The 26,350-nt window shown below is 40.8% G+C and overlaps 1 protein-coding gene across 3 annotated transcripts; it reads left to right on the forward strand.

Moving 5' to 3' along the window:
- Positions 1-26,050, forward strand: LOC121874109. Of its 3 annotated transcripts, none has more exons than XM_042378056.1 (3): positions 1-122; positions 22,891-23,914; positions 24,548-26,050. In XM_042378056.1, the coding sequence occupies exons 2-3, from the start codon at positions 23,335-23,337 to the stop codon at positions 25,276-25,278; spliced, it is 1,311 nt and encodes a 436-aa protein (XP_042233990.1). In that variant the 5' UTR covers positions 1-122; positions 22,891-23,334; the 3' UTR covers positions 25,279-26,050. The 3 variants fall into 3 exon arrangements, with proteins under 3 accessions (XP_042233990.1, XP_042233991.1, XP_042233992.1); XM_042378057.1 differs by having other exon boundaries at positions 9-657; XM_042378058.1 differs by having other exon boundaries at positions 10-657; positions 24,560-26,050.
- Positions 26,051-26,350: the final 300 nt, after the last annotated feature.

Consider the following 26,350-nt stretch of genomic DNA (forward strand, 5'->3'; position numbering starts at 1 on the left):
TCCGAGATCTCCGCCAGAAGCGGGTATTCCACTAGCCTACATTACATCTCTCTGCCGACAACGTCCTCCTCCCATCACTGATTCGAGCACCGTTTTGTTCTTTTGGTTCTAATCAGTAGTAGGTACGTGTGCTTGTAGAAAATCGCCCAGCAAATTTGATATACATTCTCTCTCTGCGAATTAACGAACCTTACGGAAAGATGATTCGTGTGTAAGGGACGCATGGCGGAAGTGGTAGTGTGCGTTGTTGTCCGGGAAGGGCTGAGGGAATGAATGGGGACAGGTATGAAACAGATGCGGGAAAATATACTCAATAGTCCCACGCAATAGAGGCAATAATACTCTTCTCGACGTCATACTAACAGTGAAAGCAGTACATCTGAATTATAGTATAGTCAGTAGATGCATTCATTTTGCCTCTGCTAAAAGAACATTTCCAAGAAGGAAGAAAAACTTTATAAGTGCACCGTGATGGCGATGTGTGAACGTCAGCTGTGAAGGAAGATATTCACGTAGTGCTCCGTCGTTCCCACACTCCCTCCCCTGCTTCGACTGACCGTGGGTTCCCTGGGCTAGTTCCTGCTCACAATATCTCGCTGAATAGACTGTCAGTCACTCAGCTTGTCGTGTGCATTCGCAGGAACCCGTTTTGATGAGGTAAGTTACCCCATGTCTTGTTGTAAATACGTTTGAAATAGTGCTGTGTCGAGTTTGGCCGGAAATACGTCTAAATAAGAGTGAAGTAGTCGTACGTCTGGATAATAATGCATTTCCTACGTATTGTTTGATGTACGTCTAATTAAGTGACACTGCAGTGGTTTTGTGTAGGAAATGAATATACAGTAGACAAGAGTACAAGACGCAATTTTTAGGGAGAGACGTCGAAATATGAGTACAGTACACTCGCTAAGTTTTATCGCAAATATATGTAAGAAAGAAAGAAATTCACCACAAGATACCATTATAAATTATTTACAAGGGGATCTGTTACGGTAGAAAGGATCAAGTTTAGAGGATCAAGCCCTTAACTAACGTGTTTGTATTCCCTTCACACGTACAGTGAATGTGTCGGACAATAGACATTATTTATTCAAGGCAGCGCTCACGGAGAAGTCTGAACAGTGTTGCGTATTCGTTTACCGTCTTAATGAAGTGAATATTTTCCCTGTGTGCATGTTAGTGTGTCTTAAAAGTAAATTATATAATCTGTGTTTTCATTAAAGAAAATCCATGCAATTATTATATAGACAGAATATTATACATAAGTCCAATAACCCTATATTTATCAATAATTTATCATGTGTTATATAAAGAATGAAGTGATTTGGGAGATGACGTCATAGTCTAGTGAATTCTAGAAACCATTGCTTGTGCATTCTAATAATCGCTGACTGTGCAGTTTAGAAATAGCTAATCGTTTTCCATACAGTAGACTAGTGACTCCTCTATACACATTATAAAAACCAGTAAATATATAGTGTGCAATGGATTCTACAAAATAGAGGCCTCCTCTTTATTTTGTCGAAACCATTGAATATACTCGGAGCGAATTTACTTTTATTTAGATTACATTGGCTGTGCATTTTAGAAACCAATGACTACATTATGATTTAGACCAGTGATTATACATTTTAAAAACCTAATCCATGCTCACCAGAAACCAATAACTATATAGTTTAGAAACCAAATATTGCAGTTATAAAAAAGACAATGACTATTTTACAAACTGGAGACAATGGTTCTAATGCGTCTTAGAAACCAGTGACTGTTTTAGACTGACAATATTTCAGAAAACGGTGATAATATTTAAAAATAACAAATGTTTTAGAAACCAATTACTACTTTAGAAACATGAATATTGCAGTCATTGAGTTTGAAACCAACAATTGTATTTTGGAAAAAGTGACTAATTTTAGAAACCACGGATTATTTTACAAACAAATGATTATTGCGGAAAACATTTAGAAACCAACAACTGTATATTAGAAACCATTTGTTTTAGAAACCGACAAAAACCCAAAATATATTTTGTGTTTTATTGAGTATCTAGAAACTAGTGAGTTTAAAAATCAGTAGGCCTAACAGGATTTAGCAGCTGGAGATAGTTTTCGAAACCAGTGAATAGTAGTTTAGAAACCATTGCTGCGCTTTGGAATCGTGACTATATTTTAGAAAAGCCGTTATTAATCGAGTGATCTAAACACGTGTGATCTTGGTCATGTGATCTTAGAAAACGAGATCTTGACTGTGTGGTCTTAGAAAACACGTGTGATCTTGACTGTGATCTTAGAAAACACGTGTGATCTTGGTCATATGATCTTAGAAAACAGGTGTGACCTTGGCCATGTGATCTTAGAAAACACGCGGTCTTGGCCACGTGATCTTAGAAAACACGCGGTCTTGGCCATGTGATCTTAGAAAACATGTGGTCTTGGTCATGTGATCTTAGAAAACACGTGTGATCTTGGTCATGTGATCTTAGAAAACACGTGTGATCTTGGCCATGTGATTTTAGAAAACACGCAGTCTTGGCCATGTGATCTTAGAAAACATGTGGTCTTAGCCATGTGATTTAAGAAAACACGTGTGATCTTGGCCATGTGATTTTAGAAAACACGCAGTCTTGGCCATGTGATCTTAGAAAACACGTGGTCTTGGCCATGTGATCTTAGAAAAAACGTGGTCTTGGCCATGTGATCTTAGAAAACATGTGGTCTTAGCCATGTGATTTAAGAAAACACGTGTGATCTTGACCATGTGATTTTAGAAAACACGCAGTCTTAGCCATGTGATTTTAGAAAACACGTGTGATCTTGGCCATGTGATCTTAGAAAAAACGTGGTCTTGGCCATGTGATCTTAGGAAACACGTGATCTTGGCCATGTGATTTTAGAAACACGTGTGATCTTGGCCATGTGATCTTAGAAAAAACGTGGTCTTGGCCATATGATCTTAGGAAACACGTGATCTCGGCTATGTGGTTTTAGAAAACACGTGTGATCTTGGCCGAGTGATCTTAAACACGTGGTCTGACCATGTGATCTTAAACACGTGGTTTTTGGCCATGTGATTTTAGAAAAACACGCGGTCTTGGCCACGTGATCTTAGAAAACACATGATCTTGGCCATGTGAGGCTTAGAAACACGTGGTCTTGGCCATGTGATCTTAGAAAACCGCGGTCTTGGCCATGTGATCTTAGAAAACACGTGGTTTATGCATGTGATTTTAAACCGTCGTCTGGCCATGTGATCTTAGAAAACATGGTTTTTGGCCATGTGATTTTAGAAAACACGCGGTCTTAGCCACGTGATCTTAAAACACGCGGTCTTAGCCATGTGAGCTTAGAAACACGTAGTCTTGGCCATGTGAGCTTAAAACACGTGGTTTTGGCCATGTGATTTTAGAAACACACTGATCTTGGCCACGTGATCTTAGAAAACATGTAGTCTGGCCACGTGATCTTAAACACGCCCGGTCTTGGCCGTGATTTTAGAAAACGCAGTCTTGGCCATGTGAGCTTAGAAAACACGTGGTCTTGGCCATGTGATCTTAGAAAACACGCGGTCTTGGCCACGTGATCTTAGAAAACACGCGGTCTCGGCCATGTGATCTTAGAAAACACGCGGTCTTGGTCATGTGAGCTTAGAAAACACGTGGTCTTGGCCACGTGATCTTAGAAAACACGCGGTCTTGGCCATGTGATCTTAGAAAACACGCGGTCTTGGCCACGTGAGCTTAGAAAGCACGTGGTCTTGGCCATGTGATCTTAGAAAACATGTGTGATCTTGACTGTGTGATCGTAGACATCTGGTTCTGGAAGCCTCAAAACGAGAGAAAGGAGGAGAGATGAAGAGATACAGTAGACATACAAAGAGAAACAAAGAGAGAGAGAGAGAGAGAGAAAGAGAGAGAGAGAGAGAGAGAGAGAGAGAGGTTGTGTAAGCAGGAAGTGAGTTAGCCATGTTTGGACCACAACCTTAAACACACATTCTTGAGGATGGAGAGAGGGAGAGTAAGGGTGAAAAGGGAGAGAGTCGAAGAGAGAGGGAGAGTGTGAGAGAGGGCGAAGAGGAAGGGAGAGTGGGAGAGAATTCGGGAGAAGAAGGGAGGGCGACAGAGAGAAAGAGAGCAACGAGGAAGCAAGAAAAAGAGGGGAAGAGATGTAGAGAAAGTAAGAGAAAGAGGGCGAAGAGAAAGAAAAAATAGGGATGATTGGCATAAGAGAGGAATGACAAGGAAAGAGAGAGTGAGAAAGAACAAGAATGAAGAGAGAGAGAGGGGGGGGGGCGAACGTAAACAGGAAGAGATAATGAAAAGTGAGAGTGGAGGAGAGAGAGAAAATGGTAAGAGGGAGAAAAGAAGAATGTAAACAGGAAGGGAGTGAGAGAGGAGGAGGAGGAGGAGGCGGGAACGTGAGGGTAGAAGGATAAGGTTCTCTCTCTTTCACCTGGAAGGATAAGGTTCTCTCTCTCTCACCTGGAAGGATAAGGTTCTCTCTCTCTCACCTGGAAGGATAAGGTCCTCTCTCTCTCACCTGGAAGGATAAGGTTCTCTCTCTCTCACCTGGAAGGATAAGGTTCTCTCTCTCTCACCTGGAAGGATAAGGTTCTCTCTCTCTCACCTGGAAGGATAAGGTTCTCTCTCTCACCTGGAAGGATAAGGTTCTCTCTCTCTCACCTGGAAGTTATTTGTAAATATAAGAACCTTTTTTTACAACTACTAGATGTTGTTTTTACAGCTACATGATTTTTTTTACGGCTAAATGGTTTTGTTTACAGTTACAGCCACATCAAGTTGTTTACAGCAACAGGAAGTTGTTTTAATCGTAAAATTTATACAATAAGTTTTATATTACAATTTACAATTGTATAGTCCTTCATATTTACGAGTTTATTCTTTTACATTTGCAATTTGTATACTAGTTTCTTACCCTTCATATTTAAAAGTTTATTGTCTCACATTTACTATTTTATACCTTCAAATTTACAAGTTATATTTACACGTTAAATTTACAAGTTTATCAAACGTCGTCATATTTACAAGGTTCCTTCATTTAAATTTACAAGTCAATATCACAAACAATCTACAAGTTTACCCTCTTATGTTTACAAATTTCCTTACACTGAGCATCCCCGTCACATTTACATATTTACACACGTGTCAAGGCGCAAACTCACCTCATTTTAAATATATGACATAACACAAACGCTGACCTTTGTGACGGTGAGACGGGAATATGACCTTTATGTGACGGTAAGACGGTTATATGACCTTTATGTGACGGTGAGACGGGAATATGACATTTGTGTGACGATGAGACGGGAATATGACATTTGTGTGACGGTAACGCGGGAATGTGACCTTTATGTGATGGTAAGAGCAATAATATAACAAAGAGTGACGCTAACATGACCTTTGCGTGACGGTGAGACGGTAATATGACCCTTACGTGACGGTAAGGCGATAAACTGACCCTTGTGTGACGGTAAAGGCGCCAATCTATCCAAAAGTTACGAGAATACGAACTTTGTGTGACGGGTGAGGGTTACGCCGTCACGTCCACTGAGAAATCGCTCTGTTTTTTCCTGTCTTGAAGTGAAAGTAAATGATAAGTTTAATGTCACTCGGATGACTCCCAGGAACTGAACCCGAACGTTCACTTGTGTGTGTGTGCGCGCGCGCTGCGTCCATGTATGTCCTTGTGTGTGTGTGTGTGTGTGTGTGTGTGTGTGTGTGTGTGTGTGTGTGTGTGTGTGTGCGGTGCCTCCATGTCTGTCCTTGTGTGTGTATGTGTGTGTACAGTTACGGTCAAAACTCCCTGGACAATCAAGAGATAGTATTTATTGTCGGTTGTATCCTCTTCATTTTATTTACATTATGGCTTATGTTTTGTTCTTGTGTTATCCTCTTTACTTCACTTGTATAATGATAAGCAGAGATAGTTATAATAAGTAAATCAGATATACAGTACAAGTCACAGTGACATGCTAATGTTATCCAGATTACATAAGAACATAAGAAAATAAGGAGTCTGCAATACGGTTGGCCTGTGCATGGCAGCTCCTGTTGAGAGTTCCCACCACTCTCTATCATCCATGAATCTATCTAGTCTCCTTTTAAAACTTTCCAGCGTTCCAGCAATTTAATATAAGAACATAAGAGCATAAGAATGGAGGAAACTGCAGCGGGCCTATTGGCCCATACTGGGCAGTCCCATTTACACCCAACCCCTATTGCTCATATAAGCATCCAACCTATGTTTGAAGCTACCCAGCGTATTCGAGTTAATGGTGATATTTGGTAACTTGTTCCATTCATCCACTAGCAATTTCGCCCCTAAATCTAAATTTGTCTAATTTAAAACCATTGTTACGAGTTCGCTCCTGGTTGGATAGTTTGAGTACCTTTGTAATGTCCCCTTTGTTTAGCCCTGACTGCCATTTATACACCTCTATCATGTCGCCCCTCGCTTCACGTCTCTCGAGGGAGTGCAAATTGAGATGCTTTAACCTGTCTCTGTACTCAAGGTTCCCAATGCCTGGGATTAGTCTTGTCATTCTCCTCTGGATTCTTTCCAAGGATTCTATATCCATTCTGTAATACGTGCGACCAGAACTGCACTGAGTAACCCAGGTGAGGTCTCATGCGCAAGATATAATCTTAAGATGACCTCGCTAGTCTTGTAACTAACACCTTTGTATGAACCCAAGTACTTTATTAGCCTTGTTATGAGCAAAAACACATTGTTTACTTGGCTAAGATTCCTACTTATCATTACTCCTAAATTTCTCGCGGTCGGATTTCTCAATGGCATCGTTGTTCATCTGGTAACTGGTTTCCCTTGCTTACGCCTCCTATACTGAGTACTTTTACATTTGTCCACATTGAATTTCATCTGCCATTTTTCAGACCATTCGAAAATTTTTTAGATCTTCCTGTAGTTTTGCTGAGTCCTCGCCAGATTTAATTACACGTTCCCGGATTTTAGGAAGGTTACGTGGCTTAAGGAGAGACCTGCGGGATAACTTTATGGTCAAAAGATTAATCCCCACCTCCGAAACTTTAAGTCAACTTATGAATGTGATAACCTTTAATTTAATTTGAAGGGTGCTACTTATGAACAATTTATTGCTAGCAATCAATAATGCCCAAAAATAAACACATATCCCCAAAAGAAAATCAGATCGATACGGAACCAACCAAAATGGATGAATAATAGACTTTCAGATCTTCTAGGAAAAAGAAAGGAGTATATAGAAAAGTTAAGAAAGGCGAAAAATCACTTTTACTTGGTTACTAACAGAACTCAACAAGACAGGTAAAAACAGAAACAGGAAAGCAAAGAGAAATTATGAACTGTAACGAAAGCAAACTTAATCGAAAAAATAACCCCAAAGCTTTTTATCAACTGTATAAATCAAAAGGTTAGAGATACAATAGGTCCCCTTAAACCAATATAGGAAATGACTGATGATGAGTTAGGAAATAGTAGCACGCAATAGTCATTAGCCCAGATTCTCACAAATGAAAACTTAGCACAGTTTCAGTTCATAAGGTATATAACGACAGTAGAAAGTGTTGATGAATATTACTAGTAACGATGTTAAAGTAATTAACAAACTGGCTCTCATAAATCGCCTGGTCCAGACGAGGTATAAGTAGACGGTTAAAAGAATGTAGAGATGAGTTGGTAATCCATTAGCAGTTTTTGGCTGCATTAAGTCATTAGAATCGCCTAGTGCCAGAAGCTTGGAAACTTGCAAATGTAGTTCCGATTTTCAAAAAGGGTGATAAATCAATAGCATCAAATTACCGTCCCATTAGTCTTCACGTCAACTTCGCAAGTTGCTAGAGTCAATTATTGCTACAAAAATCAGAAGCCACCTTGAAACATTCAACTTAATTCATTCTTCTAGCACGGGTTCACCCAGGACGCCCTTGTCTCTACAAATTTGCTTTAGCTTTTTCTCAGAAGTAAATGAAGGGTAGATAATGATAAGTCATATGATATAATTTATTTAGATTTCAGTAAAGCATCGATGCAGAGTCCTCATGAGAGATTGATATGGAAGGTAGAAGCACATGGAATAGTATCTTCTGCATAAAATGGATTAGGTCATGGTTAACTGGTAGGAAACAAAGAGTCAGCATAAATGGATTAAAAGCCAGACTGGGGTGTGGTCAAAAGCGAGTTCCCAGGGATCTGTATTAGGCCTCTGCTGTTTGTTATATTCATTAATGATCTTGATTTAGGCATAACTAGTAGGATTAGTGAATTTGCAGAGATGATACCAAAATGGGAGAGGATAACTAGACAGTGACTTTGAACACCTTCAAGAGATTCTAGATACCTTACATGAGTGTCAGTAGACTGGCAATGAATTTTTAATACTGATAAATGCAAGGTACTACAGATAGGAAATATTTGTAAATTGCCAAACGTTAAGTATAAACTAGGTAACACGGAAATAGAAAACTCAGTTTGTGAAAAAGATCTAGGTGTATTTGTTAGCAACGACTTGAAACCTAGAAAACAATGTATTAGCGTTCGCAAATAAGGCAAACAGATTCTTGTTCATATCTAGGTCTGTGAGTAACAGAATCAAGGACGTTATCTTGAACTTTACTAGCATTAGTGAGGCTCACATGGATTATATGTTCAGTTCTGGTGTCCTTATTATAGAATGGACATAGATTCTTGAGAGAGTACAAAGAAGAATGACAAAATGATCCATAATATTAGAAACCTTCATATGAAGAAAGCACTGAAAAGCTTAGGCTTACATTCATTAGAGAGGCGTAGAGTTAGGGGAGATATGATAGAGGTGTACAAATGGGTAAGTGGGATTAACAAGGGTAAAATGGAAGATGTTCTGAAGCTCAGTAATAACGAAATAACTAGAACAAATGGCTTTAAATTAGATAAATTCCGATTCAAAAAGGATATAGGCAAGCACTGGTTTGGTAATAGGGTTGTGGATATGTGGAATAGGCTACCGAGTGCTATAGTAGGATCGGGGACGCTAGGGAGCTTCAAGACGAAGTTGGATAGGCACATGGAAGTGTTGGGATGGGTGTGAAAGGGATCTGCCCTGTATGGGCCAGTCGGCCTCCTGCAGTATCCCACTTTCTTATGTTCTTATGTTCTTATGTATTTTAGTGTCATCAGCAAATTTACTTATGTTGCTGTCTATGCCGATATCTATGTCGTTTATGTATATAATAAATAATAATGGTCCAAGTACTGAGCCCTGGGAAACTCCACTAGTGCCGTTGCTCCAACGGGATTTAGTGCTGTTAATGCTCACTCGCTGTTTTCTGTCCTGTAACCACGCCCTAATCCATTTTAGAATATTACCTTTAATGCCATGTGCTTCTACCTTTCTTATATGTCTTTCGTGGTGGACTCTGTCGAAAGCTTTGCTAAAGTCGAGATATACCACATCATAATTCTGCCCGTCGTCCACCGATTCGAAAACTGATGAAAAGAATGTTAATAGATTAGTTAGACATGAACGCCCACTTGTGAAGCCATGCTGGGAATCATTGATCAATTTGTGCAACTACAAAGTTGCTAAGCTTGTGTTCGAGGAATTTAGGCCCACAGCTGGACACACGCGTATGTAAACAACACACATACAGTATATATTTATACGTACCTGTACATATATAAATAAATATATCCATGAATATGTATGTTCATATAAACATCCCACACACTCAACACACATTGGAGAGCCATACATACAGTACATATATACTTGGACACCGAAGGGTCAAGACGTACCTGGCGCTCCTCTGGGAGCAGCCAGGACAACTGTTATGTTGGCCCATACCAACTCCCCCCCCTGAACCCTCCTCCCCACCGGAATATCAACAAGTTCTCGCCAGAAGTTACTATTTCGTTTAGGAAAGGAATGGAACCAGTGTAGAATAGTGCTTAAGTCAGTGAAAAACAACTCAACAGTAACAGCTGAGTCGTACCCAAGTTAACCTTCACACAGTGAAGTCCCAGGTACCCAATGATAACATACGAATGAGTGTAGGACAAAAGCCCCCGAGGACAAAGGCCCCCCTAGGACAAAAGTCGCACAGGAGAAATAATAAGAAATTTTAAAATAATTATTTCATTTTTTACAGTTTATGAACACTTCTCTAACCTAACCTAACCTAACCATCGGGAATTCTGTTATAGTTATAAAGAAGTACACAAGGAATGTTTATTAAATCTGCATTGACGAATATTTTGTCTATTGGAGTAATTACTCCCCTGACATTCAATGACCTCACTGGGCCCTAGGGTCACCTCAGTAAATACAGAATGAACATGAAGGTAAAATATGTCGTCTTTTTTCTTTTCTATTTATTTAATAATGTTCTATATCAAAATTGAAAGAGTTACAATATTCTAATTATTTGGATTGTAATAATTTCATATTTAAATCAATATATTTTTAATATTTATAATGACCCTCTCTTTAACATAAAAACAGGGGGCTTCTGTCCTATTTTGCACTTTTGCTGAGGGGCTTTTGTCCTAGGGGGCTTTTGTCCGGGCCGCCATACGAACATAAGAATGGAGGAAACTGCAGCGGGCCTATTGGCCCATACTGGGCAGTCCCATTTACACGCAACCCCTATTGCTCATATATCCATCCAACCTATGTTTGAAGCTATCCAGTGTATTCAAGTTAATGAAGATATTTGGTTACTTGTTCCACTCGTTCACAACTCTATTTCCAAACCAATGTTTACCTATTTTGCGCCTAAATGTAAATTTGTCTAATTTAACCATTGTTACGAGTTCGCTCCTGGTTGGATAGTTTGAGTACCTGTGCAATGTCCCCCTTGTTCAGCCCTGACTTCCATTTATACACATCTATCATATCGCCACTCACTCTACGTCTCTCGAGGGAGAGCAAATTAAGATGCTTTAACCTGTCTCCGTACTCAATGCCCGGGATTAGCCTTGTCATTCTCCTCTGAATTCTTTCCAAGGATTTTATATCCATTGTGTAATACGGTGACCAGAATTGAAGTGTGTAATCCAAGTGAGGTCTCACAAGCACAAGATATAGTTTCAGGATGACCTCGCTAGTCTTGTAACTAACACTCCTTTGTATGAACCTGTATGATATGGATACGAAGTAGTACCTTAAGCTGTGTATTATTATATTACTCTTATATTACTGTATTAATTATGTATAGTAAAGTATTGCAGAACATGTATTAATTCTATGTAATATTCCCATTTATTGTGCACCATGTTATGTATATAAATTATCATATTTATACTTTATGTATTCAGCTTGTGAATGCTGGCATCTGTACATGCAGCGCTCAGTAATACATAGAGAGAGTGAAGACTGCCAGTCCTTGTGGTGCGGAAGTGAGCTTTTTGGTCCCTCTGTATATATATCTCCCGTACGAGAATAGAACCTACTTTTAAGAGAACAAGTGTTTGTGTATACCTTCAGTAGTATAGAACATTTTGTGGGTATCAAGACGAACACAGAGAACCCAAGTACTTTATTAGCCTTGTTTCGAGCAAAAACACATTGTTTACTTGGCTTAAGATTCCTACTTATCATTATTCCTAAATCTTTCTCGCAGTCGGATTTTTCAATAACATCGTTGTTCATCTGGTATCTGGTATCCCTGTTTACATCTCCTATACTGCCCATGAGACTAAACAACACCAGCTATGTGTTAATCCGTCTACGATAGGGAGGCCTGGGACCACACCTCACTCACTTGAGTGAGTGAGGTCCTGTGACACCAGACCACGTGGTGTCCCCATGATGCTACAACACCAAGTAGTGAATGAGTTGCTACAACATCATGTGAGATTCCTCATAACACCGTGTGTGAGGGAATTACTACACCACATCAGGCCCTTCATAACACTATCTGTGAAGGAATTACTACACCACGTCAAACCCCTCATAACACCATCTGTGAGGGAATTACTACACCACGTGATGCCCTTCATAACACCATATGTGAGGGAATTACTCCACCTCGTGAGGCCCCTCATAACACCATCTGTGAGGGAATTACTACACCACGTGATGCCCTTCATAACACCATCTGTGAGGGAATTACTCCACCTCGTGATGCCCTGCATAACACCATCTGTGAGGGAATTACTACACCTCGTGAGGCCCCTCATAACATAAGAACATAAGAAGAACATAAGAAAATAAGGAGTCTGCAATAGGCCGGTTGGCCTGTGCATGGCAGCTCCTGTCGAGAGTTACTACCACTCTCTATCATCCATGAATCTATCCAGTCTCCTTTTGAAACTTTCCAGCGTTCCAGCACTTACTACATAGTTGCTAAGCTTGTTCCACTCGTCCACCACCCTATTTGTGAACCAGTTCCTTCCTATCTCCCTCCTAAACCTAAACTTATCCAACTTAAATCCGTTGCTTCGAGTCCTATCCTGCTCGGATATTATAAGAACTTTATCTATATCCCCTTTATTGATTCCTTTTACCCACTTGAATACTTCTATCATATCTCCCCGCACTCTTCGTCTTTCTAGGGAATGCAAGTTTAGTTTCTTTAACCTATCCTGATATGGAAGGTTTCTAAGTCCCGGAATCATTTTCGTCATTCTACGCTGCACCGTCTCTAGTGAAATGATGTCCATTCTATAATATGGGCACCAGAACTGAACCGCATAATTGAGGTGCGGCCTGACTAGCGCAAGATATAGTTGCAATAAGACCTCTGCACTCTTATTACTTACACTTCTAGATATAAAACCCAATACTCTGTTTGCCTTATTTCGAACATTAACGCACTGTTTTCTAGGCTGTAGGTCCGGGCTTACAAGTACCCCTAGGTCTCTTTTACAAGTCGACTTCTGTAGGTTGATGTTGTTAAGGCTGTATACATTGACAGTATTTGTTCTTCCAATATTAAGTACGCTGCACTTGCTGGTGTTGAATTTCATTTGCCATTTTTCAGACCAACCCTGCAGTTTATTTAGATCCTCCTGTAATGCATTTGCATCCTGCCCTGAATTTATCTGCCACCCTATTTTGGTGTCATCCGCAAACTTGCTTATGTCACTGCTGATCCCAGTATCTAGATAGTTTATGTAGATTATGAACAAGAGTGGGCCTAGTACTGACCCCTGGGGAACCACACTGGTTACACGGCCCCACTCTGATTTAACACCATCTACGCTGACCCTCTGCATTCTATCAGTGAGCCATGATTTTATCCAATTTAAAACTTTCCCCTCGATACCATGAGCCTTAATTTTTCTCAGAAGCCTCTGATGCGGTACTCTGTCAAATGCTTTGCTAAAGTCTAAGTAAATATCATCATAATCTTCGTCATTATCTACTACCTCGAAGACTTTCCTAAAAAACGTCAGCAGATTTGTTAGACAAGATTTTCCCTTTGTAAACCCATGTTGAGAGTCGTAGATTAATTTGCTTTTCTCTAAATGCGATCGGATGCTATCTGCTATAATTGATTCAAGAAATTTCCCCACTACTGACGTTAAACTGATCGGCCGGTAATTTGACGCTGATGCTCTGTCTCCCTTTTTGAATATGGGTACTACATTTGCCTGTTTCCACAAGTCTGGCACAACTCCAGTGTCTAATGATTGTGTAAATAAATTTACAAGGGGTCCGCTAATCTGTTCCCTACACTCTTTCAAGACTCGAGGGAAAATTTCATCCGGCCCTGGGGATTTTGTCTTCTTTAGTTTATTTATCCTCCTAAGAACATCCTCTTTTCTGATAGTGATATTCTTTAATTTCTCTTCTTCCTTTCCCCTAAATATCAGTTCCACCTCTGGAATTTCCTCGTGAATTTCTTCTGTGAAAACTGATAAGAAGTCGTTGTTCAATGCTTTGCTTATTTCTTCACTGCCATTTATCACTTCTCTACTCCCAGACTTTAAAGGCCCAACTTTGTCCTTGACTTTTGTTCTATATACCTGGAAAAATCCCTTGGGATTCGCCTTGGATTCTCTTGCTATTTTGACTTCATAGTCTCTCTTTGCTCTCCTTACATTTTTCTTAACATTCCTAGATAGTTCATTATACCTATTTCTGAGCTGCTCCTCCCCTCCCTTTAATTTCTTATAAATTCCTTTCTTTATTCCTATGTCATGTTTAAGTTTTCTGGTCATCCACCTTGGCTCATTCTTATTTGACCTAATTTTTCTCTTTGGTATGTTTTGTTCTTGTGCTTTATGTAGTATACTAGTGAATATATTATAGTCATGATCAATTGTTGTGTCATCTATGACCTCACCCCTTCCTACTGGGGACTGACGTGACTGTTCCCAGGTGACCTCACCTAGGTACCTTCTTAATCCCTGATAATCCGCCAACCGAAAGTTTGGGACTCTGACCATATTCTCATTGTTTTTTGTTTCCCAATTTAGGGTGAACCTGATTTCTCTGTGATCACTGTTACCTGTGAGGGAATTACTATACCATGTGAGGCCCCTCATAACACCAGGGGCCCAGGGGTCAGTACTGGGCCCACTCTTGTTCATAATCTACATAAACAATCTAGATACTGGGATCAGCAGTGACATAAGAAAGTTTGCGGATGACACCAAAATAGGGCGGCAGATTAATTCAGGGCAGGATGCAAATCCAGTACAGAAGGTTTCAAATAAACTGCAGGCGTGGTCAGAAAAATGGCAAATGAAATTCAACACCAGCAAGTGCAGCGTATTTAATATTGGAAGATCAAATGCTGTCAATGTATACAGCCTTAACAACATCAACCTAGAGAAGTCGACTTGTGAAAGAGACCTAGGGGTACTTGTAAGGCCGGACCTACGGCCTAGAAAACAGTGCGTTTATGTTCGAAATAAGGCAAACAGAGTATTGGGTTTTATATCTAGAAGTGTAAGTAATAAAAGTGCGGAAGTCTTAGTGTAACTATATCTTGCACTAGTCAGGCTGCACCTCGATTATGCTGTTCAGTTCTGGTGCTCTTATTATAGAATGGATATCAATTCACTAGAGTCGGTGCAGCAAAGAATGACGAAAATGATTCCGAGACTTAGAAACCTTCCATATCAAGATAGGTTAAAGAAACTAAACTTGCATTCCCTAGAAAGAAGAAGAGTGCGGGGAGATATTATAGAAATATTTAAGTGGGTGAAAGGAATCAATAAAGGAGATATAGATAAAATTCTTATAATATCCGAGCAGGATAGGACTCGGAGCAACGGATTTAAGTTGGATAAGTTTAGGTTTAGGAAGGAGATAGGAAGGAACTGGTTCACAAATAGGGTGGTGGACGAGTGGAACAAGCTTAGCAACTTTGTAGTAAGTGCTGGAACGCTGGAAAGTTTCAAAAGGAGGCTAGATAGATTCATGGATGATAGAGAGTGGTGGTAACTCTCGACAGGAGCTGCCATGCACCAGCCAACCGGCCTATTGCAGACTCCTTATTTTCTTATGTTCTTATGTTCGAATCTGTGAGGGAATTACTACACCATGTGAGGCCCCTCATAACACCAGCTGTGAGGGAATTACTACACCACATCAGGCCCCTCATAACACCATCTGTGAGGGAATTACTACACCACGTCAAGCCCCTCATAACACCATCTGTGAGGGAATTACTACACCACGTCAAGCCCCTCATAACACCATCTGTGAGGGAATTACTACACCACGTCATCATAACACCATCTGTGAGGGAATTACCACGTCAATTCTGTGAGGAATTACTACACCACGTCAAGCCCTCATAACACCATCTGTGAGGGAATACTACACCCCCCATAACACCATCTGTACTACACCACGTCACCCATAACACCATCTGTGAGGGAATTACTACACCACGTCAAGCCCCTCATAACACCATCTGTGAGGGAATTACTACACCACGTCAAGCCCCTCATAACACCACGTCAAGCCCCCATAACACCATCTGTGAGGGAATTACTACACCACGTCAAGCCCCTCATAACACCATCTGTGAGGGAATTACTACACCACGTCAAGCCCCTCATAACACCATCCTTGAGGGAATTACTACACCACGTCAAGCCCCCCATAACACCATCTGTGAGGGAATTACTACACCACGTGTCTGCTGTACAACACCTCATCGCACAAGATCTACGTGACCTCCACTGAAAACATTAATCTGTATGTTCACAGTCATTCATGTACACATTTAATCTTTCTCTATCTCTCTCTGTCTATCACACACGCACACACACACACACACACACACACACACACACACACACACAAAAGACACATACGCACACACACAAGACACACACACACACACAAGACACACACATGAATAACCATAAGAGTCAGATGCGGGCGGAACTAGTCATTACGAGGTATTGATAAGACTAAGGGAGCCATCCAAGGTTGTAGTGGTAGTTGTGGTGATGGTGGTGGTAGTGATGGTGGTAATTATGGTGGTGGTAGTTGTGATGATGGTGGTAAAGATGATAGTAGTGATGGTGGTAATTGTGGTGATGGTGGTAAAGATGATAGTACTGATGGTGGTAGTTGTTGGTGATGGTGGTTGTGGTAAAGGTGCTAATAGAGATGGTGGTATGGATGGTGGTGATAAGTTACGCTAAATTACCGTACTTATGAACGACTTCTAAAGCTCCACCTCTTTACTACCCACTAATCTGGTCGACTCATTGAAGCTTCAGTCTACTGGTTCACTGTATCATTCAATAGCTTCGAACCTTGGACTCTGAACCACCAAGATTTGTATGTTATTTCAATTTCCTGACTGAAGTTAAGGGCATTTTTGTATCTGTACTTATGAGGAAAATTCATGGTACGAACCTTTGAGCATTCGACCCCTGCAGCCCTCAAGGTGTTCACATAAACAAAGCGCTTCACTCACCAACCAAAACAAGTGCATCTGACTTACCGACTTCCCCAATTTTCCTAAAGTCAAATGATAAATAGATGACGTGATGTTATGTAGTGATGATGATGATGATGATGATGATTGCAGTATTAGTTATGGTGACTGGTAATGGTGAAGGGATGTTTTTACTAGTGATGATGAAAGAGATTGGTTAATAATAATAATAATAGCAAGTAAGTAAGAATGTAAATAATAAAAGTAATGGTGATTCAAGAAAGCAATAGTGATTCATGGTAGTGAGGCGGTGGTGATGATGATAAATGGCGGTGTTATGGTGGAACAATGACGGGTAATGGCAAAAATGGTGGTGACGATGTGTGCGGTTAGGGAGAGGAGGGGAGCTAATTACAAGATTGGTAATTAATTAATGGCAGTTGTGTAGTTTATACCCTGCTGAGCTTACAGGACCATAAAGACGCTAACCATGACGTATACCATAATATCGAGGACCAGGTGTACTCAGGTGTTATCTTCCACGAGCGAGATCTTAAGTAACGTATTCACTTTAATATGTATAGTCCAAAACAGATCCGGTATGCTAAGAGAAAAAAAAAATGAGTCTAAGCGTTACTATTTGTCTGTCTCTATATGAAGAAGTGTGTAATTTCGACTCCTCTTTAGACCTCAAGTATGTCTCGTAAATTTGACTAAATCGGATAGAGGAGTTAAGGTGATAGGAGAGAATTAACGTATACGACGTTTTGAGAATTCATTGTTCAATCCTAGCTTACAGCATCCATGGGCCAGTTGGGCGCGTTCTCGTATCTCCTGTTAGAGGAAAAATTTATTTTACCAACTTTTGAAAATCCAACTTTGTGTCATAAGTTAGGTGAGCCAGTTGGACAGATTCACTTATCATCAGTTAGGGGAAAAAATACTTTGCAACATCTGACAGTAGAATTCCCGGCTCTGGACACCACCTGTTGGTTGACGACGTACAGTACTTTACCCTCACGTCGGGAGGCCCATTCACGACTCGCTAATTCACCCATCAGGATGAACAATGCGCTCAGTAGCCGTGACTTAAACCAACTTGTGTAAATTAGCGAAGCGAATCGAATGTAATGTGAGGTTACATAACTTTTCTCCGGGTCCTAACCACAGTTTTAATTAAAGGGTTATATCAGGGGTTCAGCATTGAGGGTATGTTGTTTTTGGAACGTGTGTGTGTGTGTGTGTGTGTGTGTGTGTGTGTTGCCAACTTGATAATGTCCTAAAGAAATTCTGATGTGTTGGGGAAATAGTTATATCTTGCCAACATTGCTAAATTATTGTACACGTGTAAGTTTATGTGGTGAAGGTTGACAGGACACACAAATTTACCTCCAACAAGTGATAATAAACGTCTCCACCCTCACCCCCACCACACAAGTTACAAAAACCTTAGCGGGTCAACTTGGAACCTATAATATGACTCCTTCACTACAACGTATTGTGAAAAAATGGGACCCATAGGCATGACAGTGTAGATACAGCATACTGTATACTAAGCTTTAGGTACACACGGAGGCAGCATAGCCGGTACTGCACTCGACCGCCTTCAATTCCCCAAGTTGTAAACTTAGGTACCCATTTACAGCTGGGATATTGGAAGCGCCCGGGAATCGAACCACCGACCCTTGGAATAGGAGGCGAGCGCTCTGAGTAGTTTAGTGGTGGCTTCCAGTGTAATGTGTGTATGTATGTGTCCTGGGAAAGTGGAATTATGCGGGTGTGTATGTGTGTGTTTCCGGGGCGTGGCAGGCGCAGGCAAGCTGGGGGCACCCGTATAAACACACGGTCTTCCCGACAACACTCAGAACTCAGCTGACGAACACCACAAGCACCTCCCTGCCTCCCTCCCTCCCCATACAGTAGATGCGGGTTCTTCCTGGGGGAAACACTGAGGGGCTATTATTGGATGGCATAATTATTTGGGGGTTTGAGGGGGACTGTTGTTCACACACGTGTTCTCGGCCGCACCAGCAGAGTACCCCGACCAGGATTCTAACTGTGCTGGAGTTATCACCTATTAGCCGTAACTGAGGGAAAGACGTATTATTTTTTTTATAATGCTATCATCCCAGCAATTACAGGTACAGGTACTTCATTTCCTTGTGTCTGGATCGATCATTTAATTTTATTTTCGTCTAGGACCCGACTGGATATACTAGGCTGTGTATCGTCAAACATATTACGGCTCCCAGTCCCCTTATGCAATAATAAAGAGGAATATTTTCAACACGACACAATAAGATAAATACTAAAATAAAATATTCTGATTTTTTTTTTTTTTACGTTTTTGCTAACGTGAACGATGTCATAGGTCAAATAACGCCACAAAATCAATTTATTAATCCCGGGCATTAGGAACCTTGAGTGCAGAGACAGGTTAAAGCATCTTAATTTGCACTCCCTCGAGACATTTCGAGTGAGGGGCGATATGATAGAGGTGTATATATGGAAGTCAGGGCTAAACAAAGGGGATATAATAAAGGTACTCAAACTATCCAACCAGAAGCGAACTCGTAACAATGGTTTTAAATTAGAGAAACTTAGATTTAAGCACGAAATAAACATTGGTTTGGAAACAGAGTAGTGGATGAAGGGAACAAGTTACCAAACATCATCATTAACTCGAATACGCTGGATATCTTCAAACATAGGTTGGATGGATATATGAGCAATAGGGGTTGGGTGTAAATGAGACAGCCCAGTATGGGCCAATAGGCCCGCTGCAGTTTCCTCCATTCTTATGTTCTTAACAGTACTCAAAGGTTATGACAAGTCCCACTGAGAGAAGAGATGTGTTATTTATTAGACAGGTTCAGGAGGACGGCGTCGGGCCAAGTCTTCACACATTATATACTCAGGCGTATTGGTGCTATTATATATACTTATGGTTAGTGGTGCTACTGTGTATACTTATGGTTAGTGGTGCTACTGTGTATACTTATGGTTAGTGGTGCTACTGTGTATACTTATGGTTAGTGGTGCTATTATGTATACTTATGGTTAGTGGTGCTACTGTGTATACTTATGGTTAGTGGTGCTATTATATATACTTATGGTTAGTGGTGCTACTGTGTATACTTATGGTTAGTGGTGCTACTGTGTATACTTATGGTTATGGTAATATGTATACTATGGTTAGTGGTGCTACTGTGTATACTTATGGTTGTGTTATTATGTATATTTATGGTTAGTGGTGCTACTGTGTACTTACTACTGTGCATACTTATGGTTAGTGGTGCCACTATAATATGGTTAGTGGTACTATTATGTATACTTATGGTTAGTGGTGCCAGTATACTTATGGTTAGTGGTGCCACTGTGTATACTTATGGTTAGGTGGTGCCACTGTGCATACTTATGGTTAGTGGTGCTATACTTATGGTTAGTATTACTTATGGTTAGTGGTGCTACTGTATACTTATGGTTAGTGGTGCTGTGTATACTTATACTGTGGGTTAGTGGTGTTACTGTGTATACTTATGGTTAGTGGTGCTACTGTGTATACTTATGGTTAGTGGTGTTACTGTGTATACTTATGGTTAGTGGTGTTACTGTGTATACTTATGGTTAGTGGTGCTACTGTGTATACTTATGGTTAGTGGTGCTATTATGTATACTTATGGTTAGTGGTGCTATTATGTATACTTATGGTTAGTGGTGCTATTATGTATACTTATGGTTAGTGGTGCTATTATGTATACTTATGGTTAGTGGTGCTATTATGTATACTTATGGTTAGTGGTGCTATTATGTATACTTATGGTTAGTGGTGTTACTGTGTATACTTATGGTTAGTGGTGCTACTGTGTATACTTATGGTTAGTGGTGTACTGTGTATACTTATGGTTAGTGGTGCTACTGTGTATACTTATGGTTAGTGGTGCTACTGTGTATACTTATGGTTAGCTGTATACTTATGGTTAGTGGTGCTATTATGTATACTTATGGTTAGTGGTGCTATTATGTATACTTATGGTTAGTGGTGCTACTGTGTATACTTATGGTTAGTGGTGCTACTGTGTATACTTATGGTTAGTGGTGCTATTATGTATACTTATGGTTAGTGGTGCTACTGTGTATACTTATGGTTAGTGGTGCTATTATGTATACTTATTAGTGGTGCTATTATGTATACTTATGGTTAGTGGTGTTACTGTGTATACTTATGGTTAGTGGTGCTACTGTGTATACTTATGGTTAGTGGTGTTACTGTGTATACTTATGGTTAGTGGTGCTACTGTGTATACTTATGGTTAGTGGTGCTACTGTGTATACTTATGATTAGAGGTGCTACTGTGTATACTTATGGTTAGTGGTGCTATTATGTATACTTATGGTTAGTGGTGCTATTATGTATACTTATGGTTAGTGGTGTTACTGTGTATACTTTTGGTTAGTGGTGCTATTATGTATACTTATGGTTAGTGGTGCTATTGTGTATACTTATGGTTAGTGGTGCTATTATGTATACTTATGGTTAGTGGTGCTATTATGTATACTTATGGTTAGTGGTGCTACTGTGTATACTTATGGTTAGTGGTGCTACTGTGTATACTTATGGTTAGTGGTGCTATTATGTATACTTATGGTTAGTGGTGCTATTATGTATACTTATGGTTAGTGGTGCTATTATGTATACTTATGGTTAGTGGTGCTATTATGTATACTTAAGGTTAGTGGTGCTATTATGTATACTTATGGTTAGTGGTGTTACTGTGTATACTTATGGTTAGTGGTGCTACTGTGTATACTTATGGTTAGTGGTGTTACTGTGTATACTTATGGTTAGTGGTGCTACTGTGTATACTTATGGTTAGTGGTGCTACTGTGTATACTTATGATTAGAGGTGCTACTGTGTATACTTATGGTTAGTGGTGCTATTATGTATACTTATGGTTAGTGGTGCTATTATGTATACTTATGGTTAGTGGTGCTACTGTGTATACTTATGATTAGAGGTGCTACTGTGTATACTTATGGTTAGTGGTGCTACTGTGTATACTTATGGTTAGTGGTGCTACTGTGTATACTTATGGTTAGTGGTGCTACTGTGTATACTTATGGTGAGTGGTGCTACTGTGTATACTTATGGTTAGTGGTGCTACTGTGTATACTTATGGTTAGTGGTGCTACTGTGTATACTTATGGTTAGTGGTGCTATTATGTATACTTATGGTTAGTGGTGCTACTGTGTATACTTATGGTTAGTGGTGCTACTGTGTATACTTATGTTAGAGGTGCTACTGTGTATACTTATGGTTAGTGGTACTTTCATACTTATGGTTAGTGGTGCTACTGTGCATACTTATGGTTAGTGGTGCTACTGTGTATACTTATGGTTAGTGGTGCTACTGTGTATACTTATGGTTAGTGGTGCTATACTTATGGTTAGTGGTGTTACTGTGTATACTTTTGGTTAGTGGTGCTGTGTATACTTATGGTTAGTGGTACTGTGTATACTTATGGTTAGTGGTGCTATTATGTATACTTATGGTTAGTGGTGCTACTGTGTATACTTATGGTTAGTGGTGCTATTATGTATACTTATGGTTAGTGGTGCTACTGTGTATACTTATGGTTAGTGGTGCTACTGTGTATACTTATGGTTAGTGGTGCTACTGTGTATACTTATGGTTAGTGGTGCTATTATGTATACTTATGGTTAGTGGTGCTACTGTGTATACTTATGGTTAGTGGTGCTATTATGTATACTTATGGTTAGTGGTGCTACTGTGTATACTTATGGTTAGTGGTGCTATTATGTATACTTATGGTTAGTGGTGCTACTGTGTATACTTATGGTTAGTGGTGCTATTATGTATACTTATGGTTAGTGGTGCTATTATGTATACTTATGGTTAGTGGTGTTACTTTGTACAGTCAGTGGTACTACTACATTATCCATGGCTAGCGTCGATTATTCTAATTATTCTTCCTGTTTCTTTTCGTTTACCTGTTCACACATTTTATTCATCCCCTCCAGGTATGCAGTGGCGTTGTTGCGCCGCTCCACACAGCACCTCTAGCGAGCACAGCCACACACGCCAGTGAAACAGGTTTGATGTCTCGTCGAGGACAGCCGGATGCAGCAACGAGGACAGGCGGGTGCGAGGTGGACGTCGCTGAGGCGCGAAAACACGGTGTTGAGACGTGGGCAGGGCAGGCTGTTGTGAGGTGGGGCTGTGAGGCTGGACCTGTGAGGCAGGGCTGTGAGGCAGGACCTGTAAGGCTGGACCTGTAAGGTGAGGCTGTGAAGCAGAACATGACCCCACTGAACCTGCCATGACCACCGCTCTCTCACTCAGCAGGTCTGATAACTCACCGTGATTGCAGCCCGAGAAGAAAACCTCAAAATTCATTAAGGAACACAGAAAACATATAACTACTCACTACAGGGTTAAGCTGAGCCCATCCTCCACTACTGAAGATGCTGACACAGTTTGAGCTCCTGAATGCCTCTGACGGCCTCGGGGGAGATGATGACAGCGGGATGTCCGTTTCGCCATTAGATGGTCTGGCAGAGTACCCAATGGAGCAGGCGGAGTTCGAGTACTTTGAGAACAGCTTACCCACAGACTCCTTCTACGACACGGCGCAGTCTCAGGAGCTCCACCAGACGCTGCCTCCACCGCCTACGGGGACTTCTGTAGGATTATTTGCCAATCCAGTGTACGACCCGACTTCCTACGATGGGACTACCATCATCTACGACCAAGATGACATGGTGTCACCCTTCACCACCGAGGTCACGGCCTTCAGTGATGATCTCAAGCCTCCACAAGGCATCTCCCCTTACAAGGAGGAGATGAAGGTGGGCGAAGAAGACCTGAAATTCAATGAAGACATGTCAAGTTATGATGGGTTTTCCGGGAGCATATACCAGAGCAGCGTGGGCACATCACACACCCACGCTGATAATCTGGGCTTCAGTAACCTGTGTGATGCCTTCGACAACGAGCCTCACGTGGGCCCCAGGGAGAAGACGATTCCAAAGGCCTGGGAAGAAGGTGAGGACTGTTGTGTTAGTAACCCACCACTAAGCCTCTACCACTGTTAGGTATAAACCTGTTGTTTATTGTTAGGTGTGTTGTGGTAGGAGATACCTGTCCCTGTGTAAGTGAAAAAAACTTGTTGTGGTGGCAGGACAACTTATTTTAGGGATGAGATAAGATTGTTGGTTTAATAGGATCAAGGGAACAGACAGGGGTACAACAACCACATGTTTATTAAGAAGACAATTTTCACGATGTTTGTTATAGTCACAGATACATCATCTCTTAGATCATGAAATATAATATGTCACTACCAGTAAATTGCTCAAACATCTAGTCATTATTTTGCATATCTTTATGAATAACGTGAATTAACTTTTAGACATTCTTGTGCAGTAATGTTGAGGTCGGGTGTGTTATTCGTCCCTTACTTTTTATAACCCTGAAATTACATTTCCACATATGACTTGTATTTGAATATTTCTATAGATATGTAAGTCTTGGTTATATGAGTGATGAATATGTTAGGAAAATATATATCTGTATGTTTGCACTTGTTCATCTAAACTTGTTATATAGAAACATGACATATAATACAAGAGTAGAATATGGAGATGATTAAGCCCTTTCATGTTTGTTCTTATCCAGTAAATATTACAGGCTCTGGTAAAGGTAAGATCGGTCCACTACAGAGACGAGCCCTAGACTCCATCTTTAGTGTGACTGAGAAGCCGTCGCGAGGGTTGGTGCTACACATCGCGTCCGAGCTGGGCCTCCATCACCTCACTGTCAAGAATTTCTTCTCAAATGGGAGAAGAAGGCTACGGCGAGCAGCAGCGAGACTGAGCGATCCAGAACGTACAAAGAGGGAAAATGAGCGCAGGAAGGAGAAGAGACGTCTGACCGCCCTCGCCTCTGCTCTCTCAGCTGGTGAAGGCAAGGTCGGAGCGGCCGTCACCAGCACTGTCAAGGTAATGTCGCCACAAACCCCGCCTGCCGACTCCCCACCTCCCAAAGAAACTCCAGTTGTATCACCTGAAAGAAAAGCTCTCATGGAGAAGCTGGCAGACAAGGTACAGAGGAGCGTGGCCCAGCGCTCCCTGGCCGCTGACCTCGACCTCTTGGTACCCACTTCATCACAGACTCTACTAACTCACAGCTCACAGACCTTCCTCTCACAACCCAATGACATCTTGGCTCATCCCCCAAATGATATCTTGTCGCAGGCCTCACACGACATTCTTTCACAGTCCACTCATGATCTACTCGCCCAATCACCTCACGATTTCTTGAACCAACCCACTCAGGATCTAACAGACAGCAGTTCGACTTCCCCGGCATTCCTGCAGTCACACACAGACCCGTGGAACTTATTTTGATATCTTACAAGGCTCTACCTTAAAAGCACAAATCCACATACCCAACTAAATCCTCAAGCCCCACGTTTCTTTGAACCTCTTTTCCATTGGACGCCAGGTACAAACCTCTGTATTACCACAACATAACGCCTCTCCTGCCATACTGACCCCTATCCACCTCAACTAATCCTGACAGTCACTCAATCTTTTTTCTAAATCTTCAGCATTTTATTTTAATTCCGAGCCTCTTAAGTCTTCCCCGCAGAAACAAGAACTTCCTCTATGTGCCTTACCACAACCTCGCGTCGTATTGCCATGTGTGTCGCCTGATGGGAGTGTTATACTTCAAGTGAGATGCTCCCGGCCTATGGGGGTCCTCTGACAACCCATTATGCTCCAGCATCCCGCCAGTCCCATCATCTGTCATCCACTTTACATAGGTCATATACACGAAACTTTTGAGTCATTCGGCCTGGCGGCTGAGGTGACTACACGAAGCTTCGAATCAATGGGTCTGGTGACTAAGGTGATTAAGCGAGTCTTTGAGTCAGTAGGTCTGGCGACTCAGGTGATATTGTTTAGCTAGTCAGTAAAATATGTTAAGAATTATTTATGGATAGACTCAGAGTGAGAGCCTGCGTATCCTGGTATCTAGGATCCACGCCTAGTGGCTATGTGACCTTGTCTTAACTAAGTCAAAACAGACAACTTAATTGTTCCAAAACTTGGATTATTTTATCACAATTGTAACAAACTGATACAATGTTAATAAAAATCTGAACAATGATAAACACAACTTTGTTTTATTAAGCTGTATTATGTGTGCAGTTAAAATCAAAATTTGTAAAGTTTTAAATTTGGGGGTTAAACTTCAAGACACCTGTTTAATATCTATGTGCACACAGAACATATCAAGAAAAAGTGGCGCAGGGAGAGATCAGACAAGTGCCACCTCAACTCTATTCCCCTAAGATTGAGGATATAATTATGAAGCAAATGTTTTGAACTGCAGTGACGGAGTTTCTTACTGCATTCTAGAGTAAATTTTATACACTCAACTTTTCTATATTAAAGATCATGAATTCTAGTCTGT

The sequence above is a fragment of the Homarus americanus genome, unplaced genomic scaffold (genome assembly GCF_018991925.1).
Source record: "Homarus americanus isolate GMGI-L3 unplaced genomic scaffold, GMGI_Hamer_2.0 scaffold49667, whole genome shotgun sequence".
NCBI classification, from domain to species: Eukaryota; Metazoa; Arthropoda; class Malacostraca; order Decapoda; family Nephropidae; genus Homarus; species Homarus americanus.